The sequence below is a fragment of the Eptesicus fuscus genome, chromosome 22 (genome assembly GCF_027574615.1).
Source record: "Eptesicus fuscus isolate TK198812 chromosome 22, DD_ASM_mEF_20220401, whole genome shotgun sequence".
Taxonomy (NCBI): domain Eukaryota; kingdom Metazoa; phylum Chordata; class Mammalia; order Chiroptera; family Vespertilionidae; genus Eptesicus; species Eptesicus fuscus.
Window position 1 is genome coordinate 8,639,649 of NC_072494.1, and position 26,559 is coordinate 8,666,207.

General features: G+C 55.6%; 1 protein-coding gene across 3 annotated transcripts in view; it reads right to left on the reverse strand.

The window, feature by feature from the left end:
• Window positions 1-3,120: 3,120 nt before the first annotated feature.
• SYT6 (synaptotagmin 6) overlaps window positions 3,121-26,559 on the reverse strand; it is a 47,423-nt gene continuing 23,984 nt past the window's right edge. The window contains exons 4-7 of one of the 3 annotated variants that reach the window (XM_028154110.2): window positions 13,906-14,026; window positions 9,520-9,691; window positions 8,186-8,336; window positions 3,121-3,192 (exon numbers count right to left, since the gene is read on the reverse strand). In XM_028154110.2, the coding sequence (XP_028009911.1) occupies window positions 3,121-3,192; window positions 8,186-8,336; window positions 9,520-9,691; window positions 13,906-14,026 (516 nt within the window). Of the gene's footprint in view, window positions 3,193-4,593; window positions 4,823-8,185; window positions 8,337-9,519; window positions 9,692-13,905; window positions 14,027-26,559 lie in introns of those variants that run through there. The other 2 variants (XM_054711993.1, XM_054711992.1) reach the window with 2 other exon arrangements.

Below are 26,559 nucleotides of genomic sequence, written 5' to 3' on the forward strand. Positions count from 1 at the left end.
GGCGCTGAACAGCTGAGGAAACAGCCCTGCCCGGGCCCCAGGTGCCGAGAGCCCCCAGCCTGGCAGACACAGGTGGCTCCAGCTGAATGGGCTGTGCACGTGTCCTTGGGCAGAATCAAAGCCACCAGCCCTCTTGCTGTACCGTGAAGGGAGGTGGTCACCTCCGTGGAACAGAGATGAAAAATAAAAGCTTTGCAGCGTCCTGTGTGCGCGCTGACGGATAGACCCCAGGAACGCACAGTGACGAGAGAAATGGGCAAGAGACAGAGATTTAATTGAATAAAGACTCCAGGCTGTGACGGGTAGGGAGATGCGAGGCAGTAATTAACAACATAATTTTTTAAATGACGATGCAATTAATTAACATCCCGAGTACGGGGCGGGGGGTGAGAGGAGGCACGTTTCAGTCCAGGAACAATGCTGCAAAAGGAGCAGGCAGCTCTGCAGTTTTAAAGAAAACATCTTTGTGCCGAGGCCTCAATTATCCCAACGTCAGCAGAGCTCACGTGAGCAGCCCAAGAGGTTTCTCATGGCGGAGGAAACTAGCAAACGAATCAACCCTGTGTTTTATTTTATTCAGAAACTTGTAATTCATTTTATTCTCGTCTATGGGAGGAGATATTGGGCCAGATAATGATGTTGGCAGACGTTCAGGTTTCATTCAGGCTTCCGGTCAGAAACAGTTTCTCCTGAGGACGGGGAAGCGGGGGTGTGCTCCCAGCCTGTGGAAATCTACCAACTCACCAAGACTGCAGTTGGTTAGGCTGGTGTGGGTCTGACCATAGTCTGCTCAGGAAATGATTTTCCAAAACCATGTGTGAGAGAGCTGCTTGGACAGAAGGGGGATGGCTGAGAGCAGTAATTAGTCCAAGTTTCACGCCAATAACACTCCCTTCTCCAAAAGTTAGGAGTGGTTATCTGCAAGTTCCTACAGGTTTTAAATTTTTTCTTTTTAAATGTGTTTTTATTGATTTCAGTGAGGAAGGGAGAGGGAGAGAGAGATAGAATCATCAATGATGAGAAAATCATTGATCGGCTGCTTCCTGCACGCCCCACACTGGGGATCGAGCCCGGCAACCCAGGCTTGTGCCCTAACCGGGAATTGAACCGTGACCTCCTGGTTCTTGGGTCAACAACGGCCAATCACTGAGCCACACAACAGGCATGCCTACAAGTTGTGGAGGACAGCTGGACGTGCATGCACTTGACCTCACGTCTGGGCTCCTTCTGGCCCAGGAAACTCAAGTGTCCCCTCGTGGTTGCAGGACCCACAGCGTCTGCTCAGTGATTGACATGGCCCTCTTGATGGGGTCAGTCAAGAAAAATGAAGTTTATGGCTGGATGTGAATCTTGCCATGACCTTGGGTTTTTTTCTCGTACTCTCAAGAGAACATCCGCTGCAGAACTGCCTAACTAGGAAGGCCTATCTGTCCATCACAAGACATTTGGGAAGAAAATGTATCTTTATACCAATGACTCAATTGCCCCTAAGTTGAAGGCTCAGTACAATGGGGAGTTGGGGTTTATCTACATTTACTTTCCTAAGCTTAACATGTCTTCTGCCACCATATCCTGTTACCTCATGCCCAATCTGGTCATTTTTAGGACTAGAACACACTACCCAAAGGTATTATCAGCAGAGAAGCCTGGTAACTTGGCTTTGAAAGGAGGGTTGCTTTATTGAGTTGCAGCTCCTACAGTATGTGGCATATATAAAGAATAAGACACAGGGTGTGTGAAGAGCGTGTACGTTCTTGACCTCCCGTGGTTGAAAGAAGGGGTTCTTCAGCAGACCTGCCTTTGGGACGCCACACACGGCTCTGTCTGAGCACAAGCTGAAGGGGAAACTCCCCTCCACCATTGACGAAGGCTCCACAGACTGAGCTGAGCACGTCAACCTAGTTCTGGGGGGTCGGGGGTGGGGAGGCCAACTCAACAGAAATGTACTCTGACAATACAGAATAGTTTAAATATATTTTTCCTAAATTGAATTTGGCCTAAGGTAGATATCTAAAGGAAAAAACAAAACAAAACACCTTCATTACCACTGAAACAAACAGCAAACACAGAAGTACTCAGTAGTTTATAGAACTAAAGTTCGAGATGAAGATTGCCCCAGAGTCAAAGGGGCTGAACTAGGTTTAAGAGAAATCAAGAAGACACTCTTCATAGAAAGATGGGCTCCCACTATTACTTGGACTTCACACCTCCCCATTCAGAAAAGGACATTTTACCTAGGGTTTTCTTTGGCCTCTATAGGCTTTTTAAACAGCTGCTTGGTACCTGGTGGAATTACAAAGCCGTGTATAATACAGAAATCCTTCCAGAACACACGTACCTCCTTGACAAGGAAGGGTATTTTCAAGTCCAAAGATCCCGTTTCCAAACAAATACGGTCATTAACGGTGGGGCGCACGAAAACACAGGGCACGTTTCATTGCAGCAGAATCATTCCTAAAGAAAGTGACTAAGTTCCCAGGAGGGGTCAAGACCTTTTCAAATCATGAATGAAGCCCATGGGGAAGGGGAGTGAGGAGCCCTGTACAACCTCCTCAAGGTCCCCAGACACCGCAGGGCGCTCGTGGTTTCCACAGGGGACCAGGAGTCTGCATCTCGGCTTGTGTCACAGGGCGAAGAGCTCCAAATTGTCTCATAGAGGCTCTTGCATGGATTGGCACCTGCAGGCCACCGAGAGGGAGGACATAGCTCCATCCCATGTCCTCCTCCAGGGTAGTGGCACTTGATGGAGACACAACATTCCAGAAATTCACATCACCTTTCCCCCAAAAGACGACTATTTTACACTGTATTTTACTGAACCGACTTACGGGCTCTCCACTCTGTTTTTGCCTACTTTCTTTTTTCTCCCTTTCTTGACAGCAGATCCATAAAGAGTGAAAACCACACACACACAAAAGAAAATCACCTTGGGAGACAGAAAAGACTAAGACAGATCTGACCGCAGGACAAGTGTCTCGGCCTTGACCTACGCAGGAGCAGGTAGGACCCCGCGCGCCGCGCTGTCCCTGGTGCGCCGTCTGCAGGGCGCTGTGTGGAGACGGTTGAACAGGTGCAGAAAGAACGGTGCCGAGTCCCGTTGGTGTGGCTCGGCCGTGCGGCTCACGGTGTCGGAGGTGGCTTCGGAGAGGGGCACGAGCTCTCGCTGTCGAAGCTGGCGGCGCGGCCCTGCCACTGCTGGGAGGAGAGAAGTCGGTTATTGATTGCGGCGGAAACTGACAGCTCAGCTTCCAGAACTGGTCTGGCTCATGCACTGAATTCACTCTTGTAAGCTTTCTTGAGTGTTGCTGTCAGCCATGCAAAAAACGTAAGGGCACAGCTCTAGTTGGGAATACCTGATTTTGGAAATAGACCTACTGCAGAGATCATGAAAGCGTGCTTCAGTGTGAGTGTGTGTGTGAGTGTGTGTGTGTGTGTGTGTGTGTGTGTGTGTTGAGGAGGTGCGGTGACTGGGCCGTTTCTGAGCTTCCGCCATTTCTCACACGGAAAATCGGATTATGTTACTGAGAGAGGCAGTCTGCAGAGTATGCCCTCCCTGCCAAGAGCCCGATCATGAATTATTAGCGATTTGTCTGCGGGCTGTTAGTACAGTTAAAAGCCTGATGTTGCTCTAGCTCTGGGCGTTCTTCAGTCTTAATGCTTCCTCGGGGCATCCACGCTGACTGGTGGAGAGGTAGGAGGTGGAGGGCCGGCAGCCCCTTCCCCTTCCAGGTGCCCGCCTTTGCTCCCCTCGGCTCTCTCATCTCGGGGTTGCCTCCTCTCAGCCCGGCCCTAGCCCCGCTGTGAAAGTGGGTGATGTCCTGAGGCAGGATGGGGTGAAGGAGAGGTTGAGGCTGATGGACCCGCCCTTGAGCACCTCGCCCTTGTTTGCATGGGAAAGCCAGCCGGTCATAGCTACAGCAGTGTTCGCTGGGCCAGGAGCTGATCCTGCGGATGAATGTTCCCAGCTGCCTGGGGGCTGTGGGCTTCAAAGGGAGACAGTCCAGCCTTTCTGTGAGCTGAGGAGACCCAACACTCTGCGAGGTGCCGCAGGACCAGGCTCCGGGAGAGTCGGGGAGGGTAGGATGGTCTTTCCGAAACGGAAGTGCAGCCTGTGCTGCTGTGAGCCTCAGGGTCTCCCCGTGGAGTGACGGGGCTGAGTGGGGACTGGATATGCATTTGTGCATGTGGTGTGTGTGGGGGGGGTGGGGGGAGAGGACACAGTTCCCCGCTCAACATGGCCATTTCCAGACAAAGCCGAGCCCCCTAAGGAATAGACCACCTGCTATCAGCATCTCCTTTGGACAAGGGGGGTGGCCCTGGTGCTGAGGAGAGACCCAAGCCTACCGAACGCCTTCATGCTCCCCATTCTCAGGAAAGCCAGCTCCTTCATTCAGCTCCTCCCCCAGCTCAGCGCCTCGTGGCCCCTTCGCGCTTCCCGTCTAGGCTGAGCGGCAGCGTTACAGCCAACCACGGCTGGACAAGCAGTACTGACCACTGTGTGACCCAGCACGCCAGACCCGAGGCAGGCCTGGGAGACCATGCCATCTAACTCTCTCCTTCTTGAAGATAAGAAAACAAAGACACAGAGACGTGAAGACACAGCTAGCTCGGGGCAGAGCCAGGATCCGAAACCAGGTCTCCTAACTCCCAACTCGGCGCTCCTTCCACGCCACCCGGCTGCCATCCTGGCCTCTGGCCGCGCCAGGGGAAGGAGACAGGGAATGCAGTAAGACGCCTGACCTCTTTGGTACTTACTCCTAACTCCGGGCGGCAGTCTCTGCTCGCAGCATCCACGTGAATGCACTCACAACCGAGGGTTTCCCTGGTGAAATATTTTAGATCAATAAATGCCTGCTGTCGGACGAGCCCACTGTGACTTCTGACTCAAGGGTTCCTTAACCAAAAGGTGACATGGCGTGAGACGGTGACTAAGGCTTTCACTGAACAGACCTTCATTTTAGAAGTTCTCCTTTTTCTGTGATGACCATCAATGTTGGTACAAGGTACCTTGTAATTACTGGCTTCTCCCCTGGGTTCCCATGCCACCTAAACCACCTGACTGATGGGCCAGATCAGAGGGGGGAAATGAAATCTCTACACAGAGCGCCCATTTTTCCTTCTGTAACAGCCCACCGAGAAGGCACACGGAGCATACTTGTTTATCCAGGGCAAAGGAAGAAGGCACACGGCTCCCCGCCAGCCCCTGATTTTCCTGTGACGATAAACACAGAGGAGACGGGTTCATGGACAGTGGGCAGGCGAATGCATGACCCAGGAGGCTTGCTGGGGGTTGTGAACTGGCGGAGACCTGGTCCCCACAGGCGGGAAAATAGTCGTTCCCGGGGAGGGGCGGGGGCTGCACTCCAGGAACCTTGTACTGTTCTGAAAGGGGTCACATTCCAACAGAGACCTCAACTCTCTGGCAGGTGATCTGAACTTGGCCCTTCAGAATAGAACGCCTTGGAGAAGGTTGCTGGCCATCCCGGGCGCGGTAGGTGGTGACAGCGATGACAGGCAGCGAGGGAAGGATGCTGGCTGTGGCTTAATCACTTTGTATTCATGGGGGGAAAAATCCCAGCAGGAAAAAATGCCTTTCAGTTAATTTGCTCCCCTCGACCTTATGTAAAGACCCCAAACAAGCGAGCAAGTACTGTTCTCGTTAATAAAAAGAGAAATGATCACAGCACTCAAACTCCTCTGAGAAAAGTACAATATAAATACAGATGCTTCCCAGGTGCGATGCCATCTATCTTCCCCGGAGCTGGGGAGCAAGATTTCTTCACGGATTATACAAACGGGAGAAAGCGGTCCCGGGGCAAGATCTCTCCCTCAGTGTCCAGAACAGGACGGAAGAGAATGCAGGATGAGAGCTCCGAGGATGACTGAGATAAGCGTTCAAGTACAATGCGTCACATGAACCCAAAGAACACGGCCTTCATATTAGCCCGGTGGGCTTTGGATCCTTAAACTGGGGGTGCTCACGGTGTAGGTGGAAATTTTATACACGTTTGTACCGATGGAATCCTAGGTTGCCAAGCCGCATGTCATTTTCAGCTCCTTCATTCAGAGAACCCATCAGCTGAGCAGAAGACGGCTTGACGGTGCGTGGGGGAGGGGCGGTCTGGGGAGCTCCGTTGGTGAGGCCAAGAAAAAAGTAGAACCCAAAGGATATAAATCAATTTATTCTCTTTTCGTATCCCATATACTGTTCCTTTCCCTTTACTGTCTCATCGAATATTCATTTTCAAGGGCTTGATTCTACTTTATCTTTCTTTCTTTTGTAGTCTGAACGAGTGAGTTGGACTCACAAAAGACAGGATTTGGAATCAATTATTTGGCTTAATTAGGTTGCATTCATCTCAAAGAAGAGGGATTCTGGGTCGGACCACCTCTCCGCTGCCCTGCACCCACCCGAACCCCAGCCTGGCTGGTTACACCCAGTTTATGTGGGCAGCCCAGTTGGGTAACAGTGATGGGTTATTGCAGATTGAAGGTCAGAAGGGGGCTGCAAGATGCTGGCTCCCCTGCCCAGTCGTCATGGAGGGTCAGAGTTGCCTAGGAGGAGCCTCATTCATCAACCAGGAAACTGAAGACCTGGGTGGGAACCGTGAGCTGCCTGAGCCCATCAGAGCCTCTCAGCTCCCATCGTATGCCCCGCCCCTAAACCACGCAGATCGGTTTGCTGTATTCTTAAATATCACCAAAGGGTTTTTAAAGGGGAGGGCACGGCACAGTGAGGGGCCAGTGCTGTCCCCGAGTCGTCTGCTGTCAGTAGCTGCCTTCTGTGTAGGTGGAGGCTGGTTGTGGAACCTCACCTCCACTCTCCAGAGAGAACCTTCTGGAAAAGAGGGGGCAGAGGCTTCCCTGAGGGCTGGGAGCTGCAGAGCTGAGGAACCAGCCTCGCTCACTCAAGCTCCACAGCTGTGGTCAAACCAAGGCCACAAGACGGAAAGGCGAGGCCGCAGATGGGCAGGAACTTTGCGTCTATGTCTTACCCCTCTTGGGGGCCCCAAGGGCTGCAGGGCGGGAGCTTCACAAGGCCCTCACCTACCCGGGAGGTAAAGCAATAGCCTGGCTCCCCGAGGCGCCGCTCCCCCAGGACCGATTCCACTCCTCCAACCCTCAGCTCCCCATCTCTCTGGAGACACCTCACTGCTGGAAGCCGCTGGGAAAAGGCTTGTCCGCTGAGAAGGAGGCGGCAGGTCCTCTGGCTTGGCTGCCACACCTTCTCTGTGTCCCAGAGTGTGGCGACGAGATGACTCTGTTTTTTAGGTGACTCTGCTTTTAAGGGCCCATGTGGTGGGAGGGATGACGCTTTATTTTTTTATTAGCAGATTTTCCAATTTTATGCAGCTCCCTAGACTTGTGAAGCATGAAGTCCTTTGAGATGAGTGAATGATCACCCGGTTTTCCAGGATATGGAATGGGGTGTGAGGCATTCAGAATGAGGCTGAAAGCCTGCCTGGCTACCCCGATGTCCCAACCCACGTGAGAAAAGCAGGCTGGGACCACCAAGGCGATAAATCACAGGATCTTACTCTGGGGGAGGCCCGTGGAGGTGGGGCAGAGGAACTGTCACTGGAGAGAGAAAGGACTGGCTCAAGGTTACACAGCAAGGCAGGAGGGGCCAAGTTCGAAGCCCGAACCCTGGGAGCCCCAGGAAGTGCCCTGTCCACTGCGTCTCTGTTAGACCCGCCAGGAAGGGAGACCCTACAGCCGAGCTCGTGAGCACCCACGTGTACTAGAGCAGCGCCGATCTCTGGCGTCTCCCTCCGTGTGAAAACTGCCCCGACTGCCCGGCTGCAGCCTCGGGAACTTGCTGCTCCCAACAGAGGTCGAATTTCTTGCCAAGTTCTGATCTCACCTCCGTGGGGTTCGCTCCTCAAGGGCTGTCTTGGCCCAGGGCCTGGGTGAAAGCATTCGGGGCTTCTGGGAAGGCTTCCTCCGAGTTTTTATTTTCCAACTAAAACTCAGTGTTGCTTCTGTCTGCCCCACATCAGAGGCTCTGTCAGGCAGCTTCCCACGGTCTTCCTCCCTGCCCGTCACAATGGGGGAGAAGCACGTGGCCCCACGCCCCCTCCCCCCAGGACCCACAAAGGCGAGGCCTCGCAGCAGCCCACGGCCATTCTCCAGCGCGCGCTGCCATGCAGCAAGCATGCCAAGGGCCGAGGGCGACCTCACCCACCTCTTTGAAGGATTTCTTTACCTCCACCAAGGAGTGCCAGTGCGCGATGGGCTTCCGCGGGTACGCCAGCATCTCGTTCCAGTGGTCCCTGCCCAGGCCTTCCGCGTTGATCCCCACACGGCAGACTCCTATGATCTCATTGTGGCCCACTCTGAGGGAGAGACAAAAGGCCCGGGATGGGGGCCAGGCGCACCCTCTGAGAGGGTGGGCGGGGGCTGGGACTCTGTTGGCAGGTCTAACTCGGAGCGCTGAGCTCTGAAAACAGGTGCCCGGCAGGGCCGCAGGGTGCCAGCAACAGTGATGCTTTGCCCCGCCTCCTTGGGCGGACACTGGATACAGACAGATGAGCAAAAGGTTCTACACTCGTTTGGAGTCTCAGGAAACGATGGGCAGATGGCCTGACTTGGGGGAGTTGGAGGGTTCAGGTCTCTTCCCTTCCTGGACTCGGCTTGCACATCACCCCCACGCTTGAAATGCTATCAGCATTTGGAAATAAATCAACCTGCTCTGAGCACCATTGCTCCATTCCCCCAGCGGCTGGGAGGTGAGTTACTCACTCAGCAAGGACATCAATCATCGCTCAACTATGTTCACCGAGCACCTACTGTGCCTGAGGACTTGTGCTAAAAATCCCGGATTGAGGCTTTCCCGCCTGGTTTCCTTCTCCCTCAGCAGAGTGACAAGTGGAGAGAGGAGTGCTGGTAGTGAGAGGAGTCGGAAAATTCTTTTGAGCCAGTCTGGATGGAGGAGTGGGACTGGATAAGTGGAGGAGAAGAAATATCTCCAATAAAGGAGAAATGGAGGATGGATGTGCTGGGTCCAGATGATGGAAATCCTTGGGAGTCCAGGGGAAGAGCTGGACACCAGGAGCCATGGATGGTTCTAGAGAAGGGCGGGTCCAGAAAGAAAGTGGTCCCTTATGAGGAAGGCGTGCCTTTCGTAGGTTGGCTGGGTGGCGGAGGGAGTGATGGAGGCTGCACAGCCACCCCCGAGCGGGAGTGGTAGCGGCAGCGGAAATGGAGAGGCTAGAGAGGCTTTTTCAAGGACAGATGACAGGACTTGGTGCCAGAGGGAGGAATGGGAATAGTCAGGACTGAATGCAAGGGAACTGGTGGGGGGAGCTGCCCCAACGGAAATGGAGCAGCTGGGAAGGGAAGCTTGAGCTTCTGCTGAGGGGAAACCCAGGCTCTTCCTCAAGCTCCTGTACTCTCCGTGGCTACGGCCAGGCTTGAAGCCGGTGGACACCTGGGCTGGGAACCACAAGGTCCACGGTCAAGAAGCCCTGTGCTGCCAGGAGACGTAGGGAGTCGTGTCCCTCCGGGGCCCGTACCTACCGATCATAGTCCATCACCGAGATGAGCAGGCTGACTTGGTCCATGTTCTCTGGCGGGATGTCAAAGATGATGGCCTCGTTGTAGACAGGATTGAGCGTGTTCTTCTTTATGGTTGTTTTCTTCTTCTTCAGCCTCCGCCCGTCACAAAGCAGGGACACTTTGACATAAGGATCTGTGCCGATGGGGGCGGTGGGAAGGAAGGGAAGGCAGCGTGTTAAACAGATGTCCTCTAACACCATTTGCACCAGAGGGGACAGAAGCCCTGTTACATCTACTGTTGGTCATCAGCTGCCACCCGTGGGTTGTTAAAACAATTAAAGCACCAGTAATTTATGGAGCACGCCTGTCTCTGAGGACACTCCATGCTTCAGAGACCTCAGGATTCTTGGGAGAGCGCTTAACAGACCTGCACTAATGGGAAGGCTGGCCCCAAATCAGGACACCTGCCCGTGGGTATGCAGTCAATGCCCTAAATCTCGGCTCCGTGATGGCCAGCTGGCTCCCAAGGGTAGTGAAGAGGCACTCAATTCCTTTCACCTCGTTGGCGTCCTTTTCTCTAGGGGGCTTGTCAGCATTACTAACCAAAGAGTAAGGGGGTAAAAATAGAACTCGATGGCACCCAAAGAGAAGCAATGCTGTCAGGGTAAATGAGCAGCGACAAGCACAGTGTGTCCGTGTGCTCCACACCTGGCAGAAGGATTTGGGGTCCCGTTGTCCGAGCAGCACATTTCCATCCAGCATCAGGAAGGGGAGTGGTAGCCCCTCTCTCTGCTTCCTCTGTGGCCGGGGCAGTGAGGGCAGCCACTGGCGATTCATTTCTCAGTGGGATCTTGGATTCTCTCCATCCCGCGAGAAGATGTCCTTTTACTGAACATCCACGGGCCTCCCATCTTTGTCTCTTTACTTTTCTGAATGGGTGTTTCATGGTCATCTTTCCACCCTGAAATTTTCTACTCATCCCAGTGAAGTGACGCCTATTGTACCCGTAGCACAGGTGTCCCGGGCGGCATCGTAACTGTTATTTATGCGGCACAGCCCGAGAAGCGGGAGGGCGGCTCGCGGGTAATAGCAGCTTTGGAGACACTGATGTGCAGAGACACCCTCTTGCCCGGGTGCCAGGGCTCATGCGAATCTGTCAGGAGGTGGGGGCCGAGTAGCCGCTCCCCGACTCCTGGATTCACAGGTGTATTTCATCCCCCAGGCGCCCAGGCACCCAGCAGGCCTCACGCTTCCGGGCATTGCTCGGTGGTAGCTGAGGCACACAGCTACAGGGGAGCTAGAGCGAGCTGGGGCCCTGGTCAGAAACTCCAAGCCTTGAAGGCATTTCCATAGACAGATGAGCCACCGACTAGCCAATGTGCAGTGGCAGCTGTGCCTTAACCACAGGGACATGGAGACATGGATTCACGAGGAACTGGGAGACGATGAGGTGTTTAATCAACCCTGTTCCCCCAGTCCCCCCTCCATCGCCCATTTGAAAGGGCCCCCTCTCAGGAGGATTTTCAGTAAAAAAAAGGAAGAGGCGGCCTGGGCACCGAGCACCGCTGCGGGACAGTTTTTGGTTTCGCCAGCTCCCTCCCTATGCATATGTCCGGGACAGAGTTCAGGTCCAAGCAGAGAAGAGGGAAAGCTAGCGTCCAGACCTGTCGTTACCATGGCAACCCCGAAACTCCGAGGGGTGTACATTGCTTTGGAAAGTGTCTTCAGGCGGAGGCTGCCACACCACCTGCCATGCCTGTGTCCATGCCTTCCCATGGCAGGCCACATGTCCACGGCTCCAGGCTGGGAAAGAGCCACCTGTCCGGGGGCCGTGCCCGGAGCAAATGCCTTATGACTGGCGCCCAGCTTCCGCCTCCCTCTGTCCACCCCTACGAGGCAAACCCAAAAACCCAGGGGTGCACGTCCTTTGCCAGAACCAACCATCTCACCCGCACCCGAGACACTGAGCAGCGCGGTGACTGTTCCCTAGGGTGCTCCGAGGCCAAACTTCACGGCTCTGGTGGGACGCTGGCTCCCCACGACCTCTGAGGTCCTCTCCTCTCTGCTGTTGAAGCAGCCGAGGGCGGGGCACAAAGACCAGCAGGGTATTGCAGCCTCGTTGTCACAAGAGCCATCATGACTCAGCATTTAGTATGTGCCAGGTACTGAGCTAAGAGATCCCTATGCATCATGTCATTTACATGTCACCTTAACCTTATAAAATATTCGTCATCATTATCATCCCCATTTTACAGGTTTAGAGAGATGAAGAAACTTGCCTACGATTTGCACCCTAGCCTGTCTGACTCCAAAGCTCACTTTTTAACCACTGGATCCAAAGTAGTGCAGACCAGATGTGGCAGAGATGGGGGAGTTCACTGACTCACCACCCCTTCCTGGCAAACCGATCCTTACTATTTTGAATTATGTTCACTGTCATGGTTCCAGTAGATAGGCTTAGAGGATTGATTCACGACCAGTTTAGATCAAGGAGAATAGGAAGATCCTTGGTTTTAGACGTCAACGCCATATAAATCAAGATCAGACCATGAATAAGCTCCATTCCCTCCCTCGTTTAGTCCAACATCAAAGCAGTCTGGGCTGAAGGTAACCTCAAAGTCATCCTCAAAAAGGGGGTCTAGTTTGAGAGGCCCTTGTATGCCCCCGATGCATCACCTGGATAAGGCTCTTCAAGCTATAAATTCATTCACTCACTCATTCATTCACTCATTCATTCCATATTTATTCAATGCTTACTGTGTTCTCCACACTTGATTCTATCAGTGAACAAAGTAGGCAGAAATCCCTGACAAGAAGCGACACCTGCGTTTTCAGAATCAAGCTGAGACAGCACCAGATTCTAAGCCCAGGTGGCAAAGGGGGGCAACTGTGAGAGGGAGGTTAGGACTCAGCCCGTGGCCTCAGCCCCCAACCCTCTGATGGGGAGCAGCCTCGGCCTTGACCTCAGTGGCTCCGCCACCAGCTCTCTCCCTAGCACATCAATGTAATTACACCCCAGAAGATAGTGTGGGGACTTGGGTAGCAAAATCCCATTTGCCTCAGCAGCCTTGAGAGTCCTCCGTGAATTTCTGTCCCTGGCATGCACTTATTTTGATATTAAAATGAAATCTCCGGTGGCTGTATTTTTGGAGAAAGCTGACTATGTCTGAAAAGGTTCTTTAAGCTCTTGCCCACCTCCCGATGAGTGGCGGTAGCTTCGGTGGAAGGAGAGGCATTGAGGGGTGAGGGGGAGGCGCTAACTGGGGGAGTCTTTGGCCTGGAGGCCAGAGCGCTGCAGGGAGCGGGGTGGGGGCGGCTAGAAGCAGAGGCTCCTAGCGATTCAAAGCTGCAAACAAGACACAGTAAGTGTGTGGGCGTTTCCCTGAAACCTCATTTTCCCAGACCTCTACCGCCTCTTCTTCAAAGGGCACCACCGGGTTGCACCTGGGCCAGATGTTTTCAGCTGGACCGGCCCCTCTTTATGGCAACTGTGATTAGACGAAGGAGATGAGACTAAGGGATAGAAGGGAAAACCTTCCATACACTCCCATCCAAGTTTGGAGGCACCGCGGGAGAGGCTTTACTCTGTAATCCAAGTCATCAGAGCCTCTGAGGTGGGCTCCCGGGAAGCCAGCCAGGCCTCTTCCTGCACCTGCCCTCTGTGTGCGGCCCAGTCTGCTCCGTGTGCCCGCTCTCAGGGATGCTTCGCCCCATTTCACTTCTAGGGCTAACTTGAGCCAAGAGTGGGTGGGTGGAGGCTCCTGGGACCCAAGCTACTCCTCTGTGATATCAAAACTCAAACACCTTCTCCTCTGACAGCCTTGCAGAATCGACCCCACGTCCAGCTGCAGTCTCTACAGCTGCCCCCAAGCAGGCATTTCCTCGGGGGCGAGACTGGGACTTATTTTCTCCTGCGGCTCCCAGCAGCTTTCCCGCTGCTGAGGCTGAGGCCGGAGCCCTGCAGGGAAAACTCAAACACAAATGCACTCGGCTTTTTGGTGGCGTTGCTCCTTTCACTGGGACTGCAGAGCTGCCGCAGGCGGCGTGGACCTCCAACATGTACTCACTCCTGTGTATTCGCTTCCTATGCTCGCCCTCCTCTGGAGAAAGAACGGTGGTAATAGCTAGTATCTGCTGAGTGCTCATTATGTGCCTGGCACAATTCTAAGCATTTATGTGAGTTAACTCGTTTATCCTGAAAACAACCTGGGAAGTTATTTTTTCAGATCAGGAAACCAAAACATGACAGTGCAAGGAAGTGGCAGAACGGGGACGCGAACCCACGGCGTGTCCCTCCTGAGCGGCCGCTTTTCTGTGAATGCTGACAGTTCTTCCCCTTCTCTCTCCAAATCCTAACGCTCGGGCTGCCGGGTGGCCGCGGGCAGGCCCCTGGGGCGGGAGAGGTACCTGAGTAGCCGGTGATGTCCATGGCCTTGAGGTTCCGACACTTGATCACGGTGAGGGTGAGCCTGCCTGCTGTGGGCAGGTAGCAGAGGGAGAACATGATCTCCCCCAAATCCACGCTTTCCTGCAAAGAAGCAGATGAGAGGTTAGACGAGGGGCTCCCAAACCCTCTGCTGTTTGTGGCGGCCTCACCGGGCCTGATGGGGAGTTGGCTGCTCTTGGCTCAGTGGATCAAGGGGATGTTGCGCCTGCACACGCAGGAGGCAGAGGACTGGGTTAGTTGATAAGGAAAGTAATAGGTAGATGTTGAGTAAACAGAGAGGTGGGGAATAAGGAAACAGAGTCGGCATCTCGGGTAGCCACGTTCCTCTCTGGAAAGCCCGGTCCCACGGGTGGCCTCGCCAGGCCCTCTCCCTGCCCTGCTCTCTTTCCCCGGAGGCTCCAGCCCCAGATCTGTGTGCCTTCCTAGCCTTGATGCGCATTAGGGATGCTTGCCCCTTTGGCTTTAATAAAACCAGGAGGGACCAGGAGCTGCAGAACAGCCAGCGTGTTATTGCTTTCCTCTCTACCCACTGTCAGGGGAGCCGCCTTAGGGCCCCTGCCTGGTAATGAGCTCCCCGCTGCCGGAGAGGTCACTGCTGTCCAGAAGCTCACTTGGCCCTCCCGACTCCTAATCTAGGGGTGACAGGGTAGATCTGAGCCCAGCAGCGGCTGGCTAAACGTCTTGGCTAGTGCTTGGAGGGCGCAGGCCTGCTGCCACGGAGGAAGAGCCAGGATGTTGGCTCCTACAGAGTCTGTGCTTAAAGTGCAACCTGTCCGCCTGACGTTGCTGCCCCCAGTCACAGTGCTTTCCCTGGCTGCAGTGCCCAGGCATCTGGGCAGTCCGATTCTTAAAGGCACAGCATCACTCCCACTGGCTCCCCAGCAGCCCATCTGCAAGCGCTCACGAAAGTGCTTCTCTCTCCTGATGCGCTCACATGGCCCAGGCAGAGGAACAAATCCCTGCGGATGGCCGCCCAGGAAAGAGCCCTGACCCACAGGGGCTTTCGTCCCTCGGCCGCTAGCGAGCTTCGAGCTTCGAGACCTTGGGCCGGTCATTTCACAGCTCTGGGCTCCCGTCTGTGATATGAGGGACTTGTACTCGATGTTCTATCCTTAAGGTCCCTGCGATGTCCTAAAACCAAAGATTCAAAGTGGAACGTCCATCACCACTGAGATGGCCAAGAACGCCTGGCTGGTGTCGGGCCCACCTCAAAGCATCAAGCAACTTGGTTTTGAAACCAGATGCTCTCATTCCTCCGGTCCCCGCCGCCTCCACATGTTTTGTTCCTCCCAGGACCAGCTTTCTTTCTCCTAAAGAGGCAACGAGTGGCCGCAGTGCCTCCCGGTCCGTCTTGGGAATCGAGGCTGAGCGAAGCCAGCACGATGCTTCCCCATCTCAGAGAACACTTCCAGTCTCTTAATCATTAAGTGGCTTGTCTGAACCTCTCAGCATCAGCGGAGAAGCATCCGCTGTGCTTTCAGGAAAGCCACAGGAGACAGGAGCTCTGCGGCCCTGGGCAGGGCGCGCCAAGTCACCCGGGGGCAGGGCCCGGAGGAGAGACGGGTGGAAGCCAATTTGGCTCCATTGGGTAAAGCAACCTCCACAGCAATGCTCCGTGTGGGCCTGGGGCTGGGAGTTGGGGGTGGAGATGGGTCAGGTGTGGAGGCGGGACACTGGGGCGAGACCGCCCTGCCCTGGTATCTGCCGCACAGCATCGTGACCCCCTCTTCATAGCCTGTGCCATGACCACAACTTCTAAGTTGATTGTGGGGATTACTGTGAACTCTGTGTTCTCACTAGATTGTGGGCTCTTAGCACAGGGATGGGGGCCGGTTTGACCCATCTTTATAGCTTTCATGCCTAGCCCACTGCCTGCTGCATAGTAAGTGCTCAGTAAGCACTGGTGACGAAGGAGTGGTTGTGAATATGGGTTGGGGGTCAGGCAGCTCTGGGGCAAGCTCCACCTCTGACATTTATGAGTAGTACGGCTTATTTAACAGAATGGAGTGGCATGCCGGTTTGAGATTTAGCCCTTGCCTTTCCTGCTGGCCATTCTGTTTGAGGTGCCCTGCACACCGGCGGTGATACCCACTAACATTTATTGAGTGTTTACTATGTGCCATTCAGTCCTAAGTGCTTATACATAGAAGCCACACAATCTTCACAAGAGCTTAATGAGGTGGGTACTATCATTATCCGCATCTTCTACATGGGGACACTGAAGTACAGAGAGGTTAGGCACCTGGCCCAAGGACACACAGCTGCAACATGGCAGAGCTGGGACGGGAGGCCCTGCAGCCAGTGGCGTGGCCGGAGAGCCCACAGTTTGGGCCACACCCTCCGGCCTCTCTGATGCTCTGCCCCCGCAGCCCTCCAGGTTACTTTGCACGGCCATGCCTCCGCCCTGTTCTCTCCGCCCTGAAATAGCCTCTCCCTGCCTGACCGTCCTGGTCAGCACTGTCCCTTCCAGCCAGCTGTCCTGCTCCCTCCTCCTGGGTCACCTCCCCTCCCTCCCCTGGTCTGACTTGGGGGATGTGCCCATGGTCCCTGGGTCCAAAGGCCTAGGGACAGATGTTACAAGTGCCCTGGAGCAAGGCCAAGGCCCACCTGGGACCACATCTGTAGGATGGGGAGACCCACTGATGAGGGGGCTGCAGTGGAGGAGAGAGACTCGCTCCACCCGCCCCAAGCCCCCAAGCTGGCTCAGGACTCTGCTGGGAGGGCGCCCGGGGTGGGCGTTCCTTCCTGTGCTGAGAGGGCTCCTGCTGTGAGCGCTGGTCTGATGACGATAGTGGGTGGGTGGGTGGGTTCCTCCCTGGAGGGGTGGGTTCCTCCCTGGAGGGGTGGGTTCCTCCCTGGGTGGGTGGGTCCCTCCCTGGGTGGGTGGTTGTAGGGCGGGAAGTGAGAGATGCTCGGGCTCCCTGCGGGGTTCTGTTTGTTCTGAGCTCCAAGCCTGGTTTCTCTCTCAAGTGCTTTCTGCCCCAAGGGCTTTGCAGCTTTATGAATAAATAATGGGGCAGAATTGAGGCGCCTTAAACGAACTCCATATACTCCAGCTGCAGCCTGTGGTGTGGACACCAGGAGCTCAGACCCCATGGAGAAGAGGGGACCCTCCAGCTCACGTGGAGCCCGGGGGTGCGGGAGGAAGTGGGGGAGATCCTGGAGGCTGTGTTTGGTCCCCAGGGATCCAGAGAGGCTCAAGCACAGCAGGAGGCCAATGTTACTGTATCTGAGCATCTTCAGGGAAACAGCCCGTTTTATTTAGGAAACTTTTTCTCCCATTCGTGAATTTGCCCTTGGAAAGAGGTTCAGTGTTTCACACGCACCATTACTTTTGGGCAGGTATCTGTGACTCAGAATCGCACGGGGAGGTGCAGTTCTCTTCCTAATGGCATTTGGGAAGGTGGGCGCAGAGCGGGTGGAAGGAGCCAGGGGGGAGCGGAGTTAGGAAAGTTCCAGAAAAGATGGAGGCAATGCCTGGGCAAGCTGGAGAGTCTGCACCCCAGGCTCTTGGCCACGAGAGGCCAGAGCCCAGGACCTCACCTCCGCCCTGGCCCGCCCACCGGCGTCATCATTAATGACGGAGCAGCAGGAGGCACACTAACAAAGTTGGCGATGAGAATCTGTCTTCCTTTCCCGACTCAAGCTGTCCGTCTGCCCGTGGCTGTCAAATAGCCGTCAGCTTCCCCAGGGAGAGGGTGGGCATCTTGGGGTGGTGAGCACCCCTCTCTGTGCCGGCAGGGCTGTGGCAGGAGGGGGGAGTCCTGGTCCCAGTGGGTGGTCTCCTGTGGCAACTGAGTGGTGCTGCCAACAGGTGCCCGGGGACACCAAACAGGCAGGGCTTTGGGCTCAGCCAAAGGCATACACTTGAACTGCCGGTGATGGTGGCTTGGGCTTCCTTCTCTTTGCTGACCTGAAGCTTTGGGCCTTCCCCCTGCCCACCCCCCAGCATGTCTCGGTCCTACTGTGTGAGGCTGCTCTGTGAAGCCTTTCATGGAGATGACCGTCTGCTCTTGAAGCATCCACTTCCCCACTCCGCCTTCCCCCCCGCCCCCCGCCCCCGCTGGCTGCCCCTTCCCAGTCTCTGCTGGGTCCTCCTTTCCTCTCTGCCTCAACTAGCACAGTTCCTCAGAACTCGGGTCTGTGCCTCTCCCTCCTTCTCATCCACATCAATGCCCATCTCCATGGTCACGACTCCGGACTTAGGGCCCCTTCAGAGGCCTGTCTTCTAGACTCCAGCCTCCTGGAGCCAACACTTCTCATGGTGGACGTCTCACAGACATCGAACACGTCTCAGACGCTCAGAGGTGAACTCTCATGTTCCATTTACATTCTCCTTTTCTTCCTCAACTCAGGGAGCGGCCCCTCCACCCACCTAGTTGCTCAAGTCAGAAATGAGACATCACCGCCGACTCCTGCCTTCCTCTCCCCTTTGCATTTAGTTCCTCACAAGCCCTGGGTCAGTTCTGTCTCCAAATCCCATCTCCAGTCTACCCACTTCTCCCACCTTCAATGCCACCCAGAGGGCCAGGCCACCTCTCACCTGGCCACAGGTAACTCCCTGGTTCCTTTGGTCCTGCCTCATTCCCCCACGGCAGCCAGAGTGCTCTTTCAGGTTGTAAGATGGACCGCACCACTCCTCTCTTTCAAACCCTCCATGGCTTCCCCTGGCGCTAGGCATGAAAACCCAAACCCTTACCGCGACCGGCCAGGCCTACATCACAGGCCCCTGCCACGGCCCTCCTTCCTCGCTTTAAGCTCCAGAGTCCCAGGTTCTTCCCGCCCCAGGACTTTGCACATCTCACTCCCTCTGATCACTTTCCCTAACTCTTCATAAGGCAGGTGTCCGCTCATCCCCGGGATCACTTCCTCCAAAGCCACAGTCCCTGCCCTAGACTGTGAGTTCCCGAAGGACAGGGGCGGGTCTGTTTTACCAGGACTAGTGTGAAGCAGGGCCCAGTGTGACAGAGGCCCTCTGGGGCTCATGCATGCCTCCACGAGTGGGTGTCTCCTCCCATTGCGCCCCCTAGGCCTTGCTTTCCTTACCCTAGTTCCGGCCCCACATTGTCCTTAGCACTGTCTTTCTGGGCTTGAGCACAGTACCTGGTATGCAACACGTGCTCAATACATACTTGCTGACTTAATGAGCAACTCAGCCTTGTGGGGTTTAACTGATTGAGAAGGTGGCAAAAAGGATGGGTGACAAGAGTGTCCCTGTGGGTAACAGGATGGCTTCAGGGTGTGTTCCTCAGGGTGTGGTTTGGGAGGCAGGGATGTGATTCTTGAGCTGCACCCAAGATCTGCTGAGTCAGAGGCTCCGAAGATGGGGCCTGGATGTGGATGATTAACAAGCTCCCAGGTGATTCTTATGTATCCTCAGTTTGCAACTTTAGGCAAATGAGACTGTAGGCTGCCCTGGATCAGACCCTACTAGCCTCTCTGTGACATGGAGCATGTCCTCAGGGAGCACGACCAAAGCCATTCAGTCCCCATGCTGCTGAGCAAAAGTTATGATCCTAAAAGGGCATCTTCTCCTTTGTTAGGTGACAGGGTCCTGATGGATCAAAGCCACATGGGATCCTCAGGGGGGGCCTGGTCGCTATTGCCCTTCACCTTCTCCCTACATGCCAGCGGTACCCTGGATAGCTAAGCTGTAGCCAGAAACCATCTCAGCCCAGTCAGAGGGTTTAAGAAAACTGGGTAGTGTTTTAAAGACATCTGGCCCCATTCTGTAACACTGCTCAAAATGTGGTGCCCAGACCTACAGCTCCAGCATCACAGGGAACTTACCAGAAATGCAAATTATTGGGCCCACCTTCACCCGGGGTGGGGTCCAACAATCTGTTTTAACAAGCCCTCTCGGGAAGTCTTAGCAAGTGAGAACGGTTGCCTTATCGAGTTAAAAGAACCAATTGAGCATGTCCACCTGGCCGGGATTTAGAAGTTTCTTCCACTCCGTTTAGCCTACTTCTTCTGGCGATCAAAGCCAAAGTCAACAGAGAAGGGAACTATCAGCTAAAGAGTGTCTAATGGTTGCCGGAGACCCTGCTGGGTGCTTCACTTGTATTTAATTCATTTCGTTGGTGCAGCTTTGCTCGGAGGAGGTCATAATGACAGCCGCATTGAGGTTCACAGAGGCTAACCTTTGCCTGAGGTCTCAGAGCGATCAACCAAGTCTAGATGTGGACTCATGTGCTGACTCTGAAGGCTTTGCTCTCCCCCATCCCTCCCTCCTCCTGCTGTAGCCTGCTTCCTCTGGAAGGGAGACACATGGGTGGTTTTACAGCCTGCATCACAGGTTTCTGGGGGAGCCATCTCCTGCTAGCTTACAGCAGCCAGTGTGGTGTCCTGGCCGCAGCCTGTCGTTGGTCTCGAAAAACACCTGTATGGCATCATCTTGCGAGGTGCTAAGTTGCTGTGGACACTGCTTTGCGGGAGAGGTTGGGAGAGGAGGAAGCTGGGCAGCGGTGGGCAGGACCCCTGGGCAGAAGCTCTTGTTCCCATGTGGAAGCTCAGTGGAAGGACCCTGGGCTCTCTGCCTGGACCCTCCCACCTGAGCTCCCCCGGGTGCAGCCACTGGCACTGGGAGGAGGAAGCCGGGGGGAGATGTTGGGAGAGTCTCCCTCTGTCTCTTGCAGAGTTGGAGTTATTTTCTTGCTTCCTGAAGTCCTGAGGTGGGGGAGGGGATGGTTTGCAGCCCCTGTGGGCTTCCTAGGAGAGCTGAAGGTGTCGTATCTCAGGGTGCATTCCCTTGGTGGGATCTTGGTGGGTTGGAGGAAGGCAACTCCCATCTCACATCACTAGGCATCAAGAGACCGGGTGACTGGTCAACTCATCCAGTCCCAGCTTCCAAGCAGGGCCACCCTACACTAAGGTGACCAGATCATCCCGCTTTTGGCGGGATGATCTGGTCACCTTACCCTACACCCAACACCGAGGCCTCTTTTTAAAACACCTCACTCACACGTTTTCACGTTCCATCACCTGGACCTCAGGAAACTCTCCATGTCCAGCCCGGTGCCTCCCTCCTCCTCCCCTCCTTCCCATCTGCTACTTCATCATGAAACGCAGACACTGCGCCTTCACACACTGGGAGAATGTATCAGATTTTACTCCATCTCCCCTTTGCCAAAGCTGAGAAACTGTTTTCTTGGCCATCTAATGTTTCAAGGCATATTGGCCTCAACTAGACCCACGTTAGTCATCAGCGAAGAACTTCCGGGTGGGGGCTCTGGTGGGAAGCTGGGGTTTTGGTTCTTCATCCAAAGAGGGGAGGGATCACAAGTCTGAGAATCAGTACAAACAGCCCCAATGGGGTTTGGGGTTCGAATCCCTGCCTGACTGCTTTCCAGCTGCATGGTTGTGAAAGGCATTGATTGAACCTGTGGGCAATGAGCATCAGCTGCCCTCGAGGTAGTCCCTATCAGGTAGCTTCTCCAAGCCCTGGATTGGCAGGCATGAGAAGAAGCCACTAGGAAGACTTTACCGGCTGCTAGGAGAAAAATCAAAATTGGCACGCAGCAAGCATATGGTCTGTTGGTAAACCTCCCATCGTCCTGCCTGCTGGGCCAGGCCCTGGTCCTGCACCACGGGCTGTGCTATCAGAGCCCACCTGGTGGGCTGAGGGGCCAGGTGTGGCCCGTGGACGGCGGAGTCAGCGAGAGGAGGAGGAGGGGCAGCTGCCTTGGGTACGTCGCTGGGTGGAGGATGGGAGTGAGGACCTCTGCCAGCCGGGGTGTCAGAGGCCACAGCTCCTGGCTTTCGGGCCCAGGGAGGATGCCCTAGCTTGTGGGTTGCCTCTTTCTTCCTTCTCAGCCCTGGGCTTCCCCACCCATCAGCACCTTCAGCAAGTGGACTTAGGGAAGGCATCTTGTGGGTCTTCTGAGGCTCCAGCAACAGGATAAACTTAGGACTCACATTGATCTTGGAGCCAGAAGGTCTGGGTTCAAACCCCAGCTCTGCTAACCAGCGGAATGATCTAGGCCAGTGATCGGCAAACCGCGGCTCGAGAGACACATGCGGCTCTTTGGCCCCTTGAGTGTGGCTCTTCCACAAAATACCACGTGCGGGCGCGCACGTACAGTGCGATTGAAACTTCGTGGCCCATGCACAGAAGTCGGTTTTCGGCCTGGGCGAGTCTATTTTGAAGAAATGGCGTTAGAACACTTAAGGGGCCAAAGAGCCGCATGTGGCTCGCGAGCCGCAGTTTGCCGACCACTGATCCAGGGCAAGTCACTGTGCCTCCGAGCTGTGGCTTCCCCAGCTGTAAAGTGAAAGCACTGCACAGATGACCCTCCCTTCTCTGCAGTAAAACGGGTTGGCCGTGAGAATGCGTGACCAGGTGTGGGTGCACAGCACACTCTTAGACACGTCCTGCCCTGGCCTGTCCTGTGGAGCTGCGTCTGGGCCCCAGGGGTTGGCTCCAGCCACCGCCACGCTGCTGTGTTGTGACAGTGCACCACTGGAGGGAGGGGGACGTGGGAGCGGGGAGCGGCCTCCACCACCCCTGGGAGAGCCAGGCAAGTACAGAGCTCTGTGCCGGGGGTGGTTTTGAGCCAGGTCCCGGCCTCTCTTCCCCCTTCGCTCACCCAGGAGCGCAGTGATGAGACACCAAAATAGCCCCATTATTGTAACTACTCCAAAAATCGTAGGGCGCATGTTCTGCCAGAGTCAGTAACGCCTCCCATTGGCGAGCAGGTGACACTCATGGCTACTTCCTCTCTTCCAGGCACCAAGTGCAGGGGGCAGACACAGAGATGGGGCTCGGGCTGGGGCAGCCTTGGGGGATGGGGAACATGGAGCCCAGGCCCCGGCCTGTCCCCGTACCAGAGCCACAGCCAGCAGTTGTCTGAGCTCCACAGCAGAAGCTCTTGAATTAATGAACAGCTCTTTTGGAGGGACTGCCTTTGGGCACCGAATGGGCCCCCCAGAAAGGCCCAGGCTGGCATCAAGGCCAGGCCATGCCCGGCGGCCCCTCCCATGCCTCACATCCCAGGGAACTCAGGGACCCCCTGATAACAGAGACGCGGTTGTCTGGTCTTCGCTACCCCACCTCTGAGCCTTGGCCCTGCGCGCCTGACACTGCTACTTCCTGTTCTCCACACGCATCCTTCCTTTCTTCCCAGCATCCGTCCAGAATGGGAAAGCTTAGTCCTGGAAATTTCCAGGCCCGACCTCGCCGTGCATCAGCTCTTTCTGTCTCCAGCGCATTCCCGCATTCACATGGTTTTTCTAAGCAATGGGAGGATTCTGGATTTCATAAAAACGTTAGCGGTGGTTACCTCAGGATAATTAGCTTACCGTGAGCAGTGTTTTGTTTCTGTGTGGCTTTCTGTTTTTTCCAAACGACCTCAAACAGGAATGTAATACTTGCCTTGGGGCAAGGAAGGGTGAAATATATTACAGTCACCTAGCTTTAAAGAAAAGGATCGCAGTGTTGCATCTCCGCTCCATCGCTCTAAAAGTGTGTTACTCTGGGGAATTGCATCAGGTTGCCTCATCTACAAAATAAGAATTCCGATTTCTTACGGTGTTGAGAGGGTTACATGGGATAATGTATTTGGCAAGTGCTTTAGAAACACGCTATGTATTACTGTTCTTAGGATCAGGATCGATAGACTGTGGCAAGAGCCTCAGAAGGCCCTTCCTCATTGATATTTTATTATATCCTCACCGCAACTTTGTGCCATACAGGTGATTTCCCACAGTTTACTAATGGCTCCCTTATGCGAACAGAGGAAACAGAGAGGTGATGTGATTTGTCTGAGGCCACACAGCACAGGCAGGATTCTAGCCGTGGCTTCCGGACTCCAAGTCCTGCTCACCTGCAGGTTTGGGGAGCTGGCACCCTGTCTACCAAACACATCTCAGAGGCCTCCTGACGGGCAGACCAGAGCTGACCATGGCCTGGAACATACTACTCCCGCATCAGTGCCTCGTCTTCCCCATGAGGGACACGAGCAGCTATCTTTCTCCTTTTTTCTCAGTGCATGGGAGACGAAGTGGAAGCAGTCGTGGGCTTATCCCAACCACTTACGTGGATAGCGAATAAGTTGCATAATCTTCAGAATGCAAGGTCTCCCCGAAATTCTCCTTTTCCCAATGAGGTTTCTTAGGGAAACCAAAAAGCATCCCACACTGGGGGACTGGAGTCCTCGGCGACGGGGGTGGGGGGGAGTGACAAACAGCCAGTCGGACAAGCTTGTGTCCAGGCCCCGTGCGCGTGGGTGCACGAGTGTGCGCAGGGCTGCCTGGGTCTGGCCCGGGGGCCCAGGCTGATGCCAGCTGGCCAACCCGCAGGCAGGGGCCCTGCTGAGATCCCCCCGCTGTCTCCTGGAAGAGGCAGCCATCACTCAGCCAGAACTGCTCCGGCAGAAAACATCGCCCAAATAGAGTTGGGAAATAATTTTCCCTGAAGAGAGCTGGGTGTCTGCCCAGTCTCGGATAGGATTTACTAATACCAAGAAAGTAAACAAAAAGAGCGCTGTCAGCAGGAACGGGAATTGGAGTTACAGAGGCACTCGCTGCCTGCCTTTCCCTGGCCTCTTCCCCGCCCCCCCCCACCCCCAACCTGCCAAAAGGGCTGAAGCAAGAAGAAAGCTTGGCCCCCATGTTCCTCCCATCCCCTTAAAAGCCACCTGAGAGCCTTCAAAATACCCATCCATCCCGGCTGCCTCCCGGGACCGCCCGCCAGCTCCAAGGTTCTCCCCAGTGGCAGGTCCCTCTCCCCTCAGCCCTCCAGGCCCTCAAAACCGAGTTGCTCTCGGCCCCTCCCTCGTGCTTTCTTGCTTCCGCTAACTCTCAGTTAATGCCACATACTCATCTGGGGCGGGGGGGATGGCAAGGAGGGCCCCTCCAAGTGTTACTGCAGAGGGCCCTGGGGAGTGACTCCGCTGGAGGTGGTTGCTGACAGCGTGGAGAGGCCTTTTCAAGCAGGTGCCTCAGTCACAAAGCCAGCCTGTCCCCGACCTCCCGAGAAGGGAGATGCTGCTGGCGGCTACGTGACTCACCAGCGCTGTTTCTCTCTCTGGAGCTGGACTGCTCCGAGCACAGGGCTCAGGGTGTCACTCCAGAGATGCAGTCAGCCCCCCAGGGAAGGAGCCCATGACAGCCTGCTCTGGGTGGGGGCCGCCTCCCCCATCGCTCCCCACGGGGACAGGGCTCCTTCCTGCAAGTGGCCGCCTCCCTGGGAGCAGCAGGGAAGGGCCTAGAGAGGGCCTGCAGGGTGGGGGCGGAGCAGTGGCTCCCTTCTCTCCCCACTGAGTTCCCCTCTTTTCTTCGGGGTTTTCTCTTTGGGCCCCATCACCTCTGCCCGCCCCCCTGCACCTGCACTCTCTCAGCTCTGACCGCCTGCAGACCCAAATCTGGTCCCTCGGAGTTCCCACGGCTTCCCTGACGCAGCCTGGCGAGGGAAAAGGGCTTTCCAAACACTAAGGTGACAGAGGAACCAGCAGAGACCACTCGAATGACACTCAGGCGAGGGCCTTGGGCGCCTCCATCACTGCCCCGCCCCCAAGGGGCTGGGACAACTCACAGCCCCTCCCCGGCATTTCCCAGGCAGCTCCCTGCTGCTTTCTGGGGAGTGGCGCCCTCTCCCTCCTCCATGTCCACCTGGGGTGTCCCAGCAGCCTGCGTCCTTCCTTCCTGAGACCCCATCCAGTCCTCCCACGGGTCTGGGGGCTCCCTCTGAGGCCTTTTCCTCCTCGGCCCACTGGCAGGACCGGGAGGTGGAGAGGGAACCCCCTTCCCATCTCAGGCGGCAACTCCACCTGCCCCCTGGGGCTGGGCTGCCTCAGGGTACACGCGATGGCCACGGGCCCTTCTGGGCTCACAGAATGTGAGGAGACAAAGCAAGCCACAGCGGCCTTCCCCGGAGGGCAGAGCCCAGCACCTGCTATGCCACAGCCTCAGGGTCCGAGGCTCCCGGAGCGGCTAGGGTTCTGACTGTTCAAAGATGGGCTGGAACTGAGCGGGGCCCAGGGCCGGAGGATGAAGCGCCCTGGGCAGTGTAAAGAGCAGTCCTGCTAGTCGGCTGTGACCGAGCGTGGAACCTGGGGGACTGGAGAGGAGCCAGTAGGGATGGGACCCGGCCTTCTGGGGGGGGGGGGCATGGTGGGAGGACCCCTTGGGCAGGTGCCCACCAGCAGCCCTGGGCTAGGTGGGGCAGTTCACTGGGCAATGGGAAGGCCAATGCCCAGTTCCCATGACAACCAACCTCCCACTGGAGCATGCGACTCACTTCACGTTGCTTGGGGTGCGATGGGCTGGGCTCGTGTCCCATGACAGGGCAATGGAGGAACAGCCACTGGGCCCCGAGGAGAGCATTTCGGAAAAGGCAGAAACAAAGAGCCAGGGAGACCTGCTGTCCCCAGCCCAGGCAGGCCGGCCGTGCGGACAGCCCCTTCGCCAGCCCTGGGCGGCAGCCGTGGGCAGAGGCAGGAGCAGATGGAGGGCAGCCAGCTCCCCCGGTCTGACTCCAGCTCTGCCTCACTGGCTACGTGACCTTGAGCGAGTTGCCTGAGTTTCCTCACCTGGACCCTGGGGATAATAACGGCCTCACCCTGCAGGGTGGTGGTGAGGATTCAATGTAAGCTAATGGCACCTACAGCCTGGCT